This window comes from Dipteris shenzhenensis, chromosome 20 (genome assembly GCF_047967505.1).
Source record: "Dipteris shenzhenensis isolate YYH24624 ecotype China chromosome 20, Dip_SZ_1.0, whole genome shotgun sequence".
Lineage (NCBI taxonomy): Eukaryota > Viridiplantae > Streptophyta > Polypodiopsida > Gleicheniales > Dipteridaceae > Dipteris > Dipteris shenzhenensis.
Genome location: NC_141615.1, coordinates 30833031 through 30841637, shown reverse-complemented (window position 1 = coordinate 30841637; position 8607 = coordinate 30833031). Strand labels below are relative to the sequence as shown.

Below are 8607 nucleotides of genomic sequence, written 5' to 3'. Positions count from 1 at the left end.
TGATCATATGCGGCTAAGAGTGGTGAGTGAGCAGAGTGACCTTCCATCTTCTATCGACATCGGCTGTCATATGTTCAATGGTATGTATAGGTTGCATTCTTTGGGGGATGCATTCTTTTTTGACAGGTGATCAAGACTCTTTGGCTGGAGATGTTGCAGTCAAATGGATATGTAGAGCTAGGTGCGCTAGCATGTGGTTGTGGCGATGCTGCTTGGTATTGGTACCAGGACGGATCTACGTTGATGACATGGATTAATTTTATTGGTTATGTCATCCATGACAGGGGGGTTGGATACTAGTGACACATGGTTTGTTCACTTATCATACCAAGTGATGTACTCAATGTTAGACTTAAGTTTAACGTTGGAGAAATTACTTCAAGAACAAGTGAGCTGTAAACGTTGGTTGTCTGAAGTATTTCAAAAAAGACCAAATGTGAAGGAAGGGGAAGGAGGTATAAAGAAAGGAAGTGACTTATAAGCATAATCTATTGTATAGGTGTGTCTTGGGCTACCTTGCTACGAGTAAAAGTCAAAGCTTAATCCTTGACTAATGAATGCTATAGCATGCATGGCACATAAGGAGACTCACCATCTGTTTTTCCTTCTTGCAACCATTTCTGTTCATCCAGCACTGTCCCTCACGCCATGGACTCTGCCTTGCATAAGCTTTCCGACAACAAACCCATCGCGCCTAAGCTTACCCTCCGTTTCCTCCACCAAATCGCGAGCATTATCGATGGCTTGCCTCCTCTCAGCACCAGCTACATACCTGAGGCTCTCAATCCACTTTACAATTTTAAGACGTATGCGCAGTACGCCCAGCTCTAGCTCAAGAAACCGATGAATCCAAAGCTTAGGACGCTATGGACGTCCAAAGATTGGAGGAGAAAAGTGGATGTTTTCTCGCGAGTCTTCCAGGACCTTATGAAGCAGAATCTACTCAAGCCTGGGGACAACGCGTTGTGCATCGCTGCGAGGGTTGGACAGGAAGTGCTGGCGTTGCAAGAAATCGGAGTCGACGATTCCGTCGGCATCGATCTTTTTCCTTCCCCGCCGCTTGTTCTGAAAGGTGACATGCACAGACTCCCATTCGAGAGGGACACGTTTGAATGTGAGTTTTCGAATGCGTTCGACCACGCCTTGTTCCCCGCAATCTTTGCATCTGAGGTCGAACGGACTCTGAAACCCGGTGGCATCGCTGTGCTTCACCTCGCTTTGAAGAAGCGTGCAGATAAATACTCTGCCAATGACTTATACAGTATCGATCCTCTCGGAAGGTTCACACACGGCTAAATTTCAATGTGGGAGCAACATGATCACATAGCTCAAGACCACTGGATGGGGAACTGAGGATTTACCAACTCATATGTATTACATTGAGTCGCTATTTTATAAATTCCCTCATGCGTAAGCCCCCTTGTTAAAAGAATACCCCTCTTGTGCACAAACATGCTTTGTTAACCTGTTTATGAGTGACCACCTCGGGACTCCAGACTGATGATTCTTGGATAAGTGGTGAGACACGGTGTCTCTCCTCTTCTATGACCTTTATTTCGCCTTTTGCAGGCTAGATAACAACGACAAAGAGGTTTTTTGTTTGCCACCAATGGACAACTCAACGAATTTTGTTCAAGAAATTCGGAATCCCGATCTTGTTTTTTCGTGCAACATCTCTATTCTGTTTGACATGCTGCGCTGATTAATGTAGTATAAAGCATTGATTTAGCAGAAACTTGACGTAAGGGGCCAATGCAAGCAAAATCACTGAAATGTAGGTACAAAGGACATATTCACACATCAATACAGTTGTCCACAGAACAACGATGACCAACAAAAGATAAATGATCTTTGCCGACTTCAAGATGAAAGACAATAGACAAGCGTGTTTCAATCAATAGGCTACTGGTTGAGATGGGGCGAGCTCATGGGACTCTGTCATGAAGGTCCGCAAGCAAGTACTACTCCAAGACACCACCTGCATTAAGAAACGTATTCTAAGGGTTGCAAATGTAGGCTTACTTGGCAAAGCAACTACTCAAGAAATTTGGGTCGAATATTGGCTACAGTGCGTGATATTCCTCTCTTTCTTGAACCAGTTGGAAGGTACAAAACACTGTTTTTGGAATGAATGGATGTACGCAAGATTGGGAAGGAGAAGAGAAGATATAAACAATAATGGAAAGGGAGAGGTACATTGTACACTAGAATAGAGCCGTTTTGGGGGGAAAGTTAAAATGGCTCTTCTTGTTATTTTCCCCAAAATCAATTTCCCCCCTCCCAAAAACTGACTCTCCCGCACCACCTCTAAGCACACTTTTTTTGGGGGCAAAATGTACTCTACACAAGCGCATCCCAATTGGAAAAGTTGTGTTTTTTAGAGCTCCTCTCTAAATGGATTGGTATTTGTGACATGTGCTATTTATAAACAACTAGTGTATTAACTCATGGCAAGCCACAAGATATTGAAGCTAGCAAATTAGAATATTGATCCAGTGCAATGCACTACGATGGGATGTAGAGTTAGCACCATGTGAGAGATTTCCATGCAAGCAATAACCCAATAGTATGATTACTTTTCTAGTGATCTGCAAGGATTTTGGAGTGCATCGAAGATGTCTACAAATTTCTACATCGTGCACCTCACTTGAGCTTACTAGAGAAATTGAATGCTATGGTACAAATAACCAAGGGCATGGACTACATTCATAGCAAGGAAATCAATGGAGAGCCTGATAAATATTTGGGTTATTCCACAATAGATGATGGAATCAAAGATATGTTAGTCATCAACTCCATTAGATGATTGGATCGGTCCATCAACTCCATTAGATGATTGGATCGATTGGCAAATGGATACTCTATTGATTGGGGAGAAAGGTACTCTACTCGCTAAACCAGCTGGAAGGTACAACCTTGAAGGATTGGACTATTAAGAAGGTACATAGCCATTTTGGAGGGAAATTGCTTTCTTGATTTTTTTCCCCAAATCAAGTGTGCCTCAATTTCCCCCCCTTCATTTCCCACCCCCCTCCACCCACAATGTGAAATCAAATATTATCTTTTCATATGAGAATGTAGCAATTTCCATTTTCATTATGTACCAATATATTGACTTGAACATTTTCCAAGGTTCATTTGTGAGTGAAGTTGAGCATACGTTCTGGGCTTGATAGGTAAGGAATTTTCCCATCAAGGTATTGACATAAATGATGATTTTCTAATGCCAATTTAAGGGAATGATCATACATGCAAATTCCAATAAAAGTGACAAGCGATGGTCCTAATTGCTAACTTGAAGTAAGCTTTTGCCTCTTTCATGTTTCTTAATGATACTTGAGACTTAATATAGAACATATTGCATGGAACAATGGTAGAGTAGATCATTCCTCAACAATGCTCTTTGAGGGGACTTATATGTGTCTCCCACCCAATAGTCTCATTGGTTTTTGTCAACCGAACATGATTAGTTGTCTAAGAAATGAGGTATTAGTATGAAGGGAGGTAATTGCATACATTGAAAGACTATGATAAATTACTTTAAGTAACTTGAGGATCCATGAGAAATTATAGTCTTAGATGGTCTTATGTAATCTAGTAAATCATAGGGATTGCTACTTGATGCTCATTAACAACAATCCAACGTCACTGACTAGAGTTAGCCCATATAGAGGTAGCAATTGCTTCTTTAGTTATGAACACAAACTAATATAGTAGAACATTTAAAACATCTAGAAAATCTACATGAATCCAATAGCAATACCAAGATTATGATTACAAAACAAGGATTGTGCGTCAGGTCCAATATCTATAACATGATTAAGAACTTTGTTATCATGATAAAGGTTTATATAAACTAGTAAGTTATAGACTATTAGCTTAAAACCACAAAAAATGTACTCTAAATAGGCATGTATTTGCATCTGATGTATATTGACATTTTCAACACAATCACATAACCAAAGTGTCTCGCCGCAATATGTATATTTCTCTAGAACATGCATTGAGTAGATTCCCCTCTATGAAGTCTCCACCAGTATGTTGGTTATGTCATTGAAATTTTCTCCACGACTTGTTTTTGTCTTGGAGCCATATATATCATCTACATTTAGATCATAGTCTATGTGTGGAATAGGGTGAGATGTTATTAAGGCTTCCAAGTCTAGTGACATGTTACGACAATGTGGAAATGGAACCACATCAATGAGACATTGTTTAGAGGCTTGAATGAGGCTACATGGTAGACCTCCGAGTATTATCCATATAAGCACTCAAATGATACTCATGGCATGACTACATATACTTGATATACTTTCAATTGAAGCTCCACACAATCATGCACTAGTGATATAGATGGCATACTTACTTTGGTAAAAAGGATAAGTTGGAGAAACCTTGACTTATTCTCTCAAATATTCACAAAATCAAAGCCAACATACAAAGATTTGACAGTCTGCAAAGATAATACATTGGTCAGACATTCCCGATGGCTAACTCTTCAAAGCTTGACACATTTGAGAGTCAAGACATCCACATACAGCAAACAAAGATAAATTGTATACTTATGAAGAAAGGAATATGGAGTGTCACCAAAGGGAAGGAGAAAAGGCCTAGCACATGAGGCTTGGGGAAGTGTCTTGGGTAGCAAAATATGAAAAGGTACTAGCAATCATTACATTGGGTTTGAGTGATTCATCTTCAATTACATGAGAATTACATTCACTTGACTTATATGTGAGAATGTGTTGCCAATGCTACCACCAATGAGTGACTCAATTTTTGAAGCAAAATGGTGAAAAGCCATTAATTTTGCATGCACCTCCTAGGTGAGCACGCATAGAAAAAAGAGTGCATCTACTGATCAAATGCACAAATCATCTTATCTATTTGGGACAAAAATTTTCAGGGCCCTTGTACTGGCCTAGACCTATATCCGTGCAAGTTTAAGTGCCCAACAAATGCTAGATGTCCAATATGGATGTCAAAATGCCATTAATTTTTTGTGCAAACCTCCTAGATGAGCACTTGTAAAAGGAATAGATATAGTGATCAAATATGCATGTGAAATTATATGTTGGGGATGAAACTTTTTAGGGCCCTTGTACTAGCCTAGACCTAGAGCTATACAAGTTTTGGTGGCCAACAAATGGTGGGGATGTGTTGCGGATGCTGAAAGGCCATTACTTTTGCATGCACCTCCTAGGTGAGCACGTGTTAAAAAGACTAGATATAGTGACCAATTATGCATGTGAATTCATCTATTGGGGACAAAACGGTTAGGACAAATTGGTAGTTATTGTAGTTAGCCAAATCTCTTTAGCATCTTGGTGTAACAAAATAGTTTCTGTCACGATCTGTGACGTATTCCTTTCTCTTTCTAGACTTATGGATGGTTTAATGAATGGACACTTGTGGAAGGGTATGCCCATTCGACGGGACACTTCCTAAAGAGGCACAACCCTTCACAAGAGACATTCTAATGAAGAGACATTCCTATTATAATGTACCCTCTCATCAAGGGTCACACCCTTCACAAGGGGTACACACCTCTTCATGCACATACCCTTTGGAGTACACACCTTTTCATGTGTGACTCTTCACTCTCTATATAAGAGAGGCCAAATTGTATGGATGACACAATCACATCCACCCTACAGACATTCAAGCAATATAGTTATTCCTTGTTCTCTGCTATCTCAGTCTCTTTTCTGTTCCTTAGCACAGTTCTAAATATAGTAAATCTAGGATTTCTTACAGTGGTATCAGAGCAAAATTCGCTCCTGCCTGTAGGAAATGCCCCCCACCTTCTAGCACTGATCTGATATATTTTTGCCGCTAGAAAGACATCCGTGCACATTGTGCATGGAAGAGATGGAGAGGATGAGTGTAAAATTTTTAAACGCCTAAAGTCATCCTGGCCTCTCCATCTCCCTCACATCACAAGTTGATGTGAATGGACACGACCAAAATCGTGTCCTTTCAGGTGCTTGGGCTGTCCCGAAACCAAGGGACACACCTTTTTCCACCATGGGACACACCTTTTGGTGACGAGTCTCGACTCCTTACTCATGGGACATACCCCATCGTGGGCAAAGGGACATACCTATTCATGCAGGGTCACACCCCTTTTTAACAAAAAGGACACATCCCCTCATGAACAGGTGCACCTATTCCAAGGGTCACACCCCTTCGAATAGGCACACCTCCTAGGCCCCAAGTACCTACAAAAGGGCACCTAGAGGGGTAAAAAGGGACAAAAATTAAACCCATCCCCTACCCCTAGGTTTACCCTAACTACCATAGGGTTAAACTAAACCCCCATTTAAATTTTTGGGGCAACTAACCCTTTAGGCAGCCTTAGCGAAAAGTCGTAACTTCTCCTTCAATAAAAGACAAAAACAGTACGGACGTCCGTACCTGCGCCATCACGTCCGTACCCTCTTGCGCCACTTCGCAGCCAGCCGTACATTCCTGCGCAAGGATTCCGTACATTTTGTACGACTTTTCGACCAGCCTGCCGTACAGGCCGTGTACCGTACAAGCTGTACGGACAGCACAGATCTTTATCAGCCTACGTTGCCAGGCTTTGCTTCGTCATTTGCATTGCTAGCCAACCCTTGCCTCGCCATTTTTGCTGACAGTTCACTCCCTATTTGCAGCCCTGGATACCACCTTTCCTGACAGTCTACTGCCCTCCCCTTGTTTCGCCATTTTTACCCTGCCAATTCAGCACCAGTTGCCACATTCTTGCGATGAAGACAGCCCGTTGACAGCCCGGACTAGACAAGCCTCGAGCACTCCTCGCAAAACACTGCAACATGGACCTCCGGACAACGATTTGCAGCCTTCTTCTACGCAATCACTTGGCAGATTAAAGTATTGCCAGGTGGAGTCTTTCCAATCTGCTTTTTACGGATTCTCTTTAACAAATTACAGCAAATGAAAGAATCCACATTAAAGCATGGAAACCCCTGGTAATTCACCTGGCCATTCAAGGACACCTCAGGCACCTGCTACTACACAATATCGTGTTCAAATTGCACAGCCAGCCCATTTTGGAGCCTTTGCATCTTGGGTCTTCTGTGTCACGTGCCCTCCGAGTGACTTGGATCACATCCTCTACCTTCTGCGTGAGGCACCTCAGTTACATTATTTCCTCAGCACAGTACAGGTTGTGTTCCACGAGACATGAAGATATCCGAAACACGATATTCCTCAGGAGTTTGCTGTTCATTTTTGGAGAGAGTTTTACCCTTCACCTTCGGCATCCCCAGGATACTCTCCACCTCCTTCAGCTCCCCGATATCCTCCTCTACAGGGTGTACCTTCTCCAAGTCAGTATTTACATCCTGAAGGCACTCCCTCCCTGGATATCCTCCTCTTCCGACAGCAGCTCCTTACCCTTTTTCAGATCCGTGGACTCTGCTACCTACCCCTGTCTTATCACGAGCAGTAACACCTTTTTCAGAATCTCTAGTGTTACCTCCGACAGGACCTCCCTTACCAGATTTCCACGGGTGGTTCCATCCTGCCTCGCCTGCCCCCTCCAATATGAGCAACCTCAGGGAGCAGCCCGAATCCTCTTCAAGGAATGGTCCAAACTAGAGCGCAAGTTCGCGCTTTTCTCACAGGGATTTCCGACATGTCGCACCATTCGCGTGAAGCCTCTCCGGAGATTAAAGAATCAAGTCCCAAAAAGACCCCTGAAGGCAACGTCCAAAGTGAATCTCTATTGCAACTTCAAATATCTCAGCTTCAGGACAGCATCTCCGACCTGGTTCAAAAAGTTCAACAACTCCAAGATTCTCGAAGTCCAGCACATACAGAGGACGACGTGACGCAACCCGACGACGATGCGGACTCTTTTCCACCAGAGGTAGAAAACACGAAACTACGTACTCTCTACTGATTACTTCAAGCTTCCAAAACTAAATGACTTGACGTCAAACTTCCGGAAGCCTACATTGGTCAACGTAATCACTGAACTGTTGACCAATGGCTCGCTAAAATGCGCATGTATTTTGACACTGTTGACCTCACGGAAGGCAAAAAGATCGCCTTGGCAGCCTCCCTCCTGAAGGATACAGCATTTCTATGGTGGCAAAGATGCTTAAAGGACAGAAAAAGTGTGTTAACTTGGGAACGTTTTGAACACGTGCTCCGTAAGCAGTTTGTACCTACCAATGCGGACTTCCAAGCACGATCAAAACTTCGACAGTTGGAGCAAACGGGTTCCCTGTCTTCTTATATCTCTCAGTTCACCACATTGGTGCTAGAGATTGATGGTTTAACTGAGGATGATCGCCTTCATGCTTTCATCTCAGGCCTACAACCCTCGTTACGCATTGATGTTCTTAAAGCCAATATCACCACCACAGATGGCGCTATTGGTTACGCAGAGCGCATTACAGATTTCCTAAACACAGGGAAGCAGAGTGCTAATCGCACACAGAACTCTCCTATGGCCAAAGGTGCTCGCCCTCAAGATAACACCAGGTTTCGAAAAAACTTCGGTAATCAAGGTGAGCGACAGTCTCAAGATCCCCAGAAGCCTCAGAAATCATTTGCTGGATTCCAACAGAAGCACTCCCCTAAGGATCGTGTTTC

At 42.8% G+C, this 8607-nt stretch overlaps 1 protein-coding gene across 1 annotated transcript; it reads left to right on the top strand.

The window, feature by feature from the left end:
• Window positions 1-843: 843 nt before the first annotated feature.
• Window positions 844-7838, top strand: LOC147889528 (uncharacterized). The gene is made up of 2 exons (XM_087391267.1): window positions 844-1276; window positions 7780-7838. The coding sequence occupies exons 1-2, from the start codon at window positions 844-846 to the stop codon at window positions 7836-7838; spliced, it is 492 nt and encodes a 163-aa protein (XP_087247393.1).
• Window positions 7839-8607: the final 769 nt, after the last annotated feature.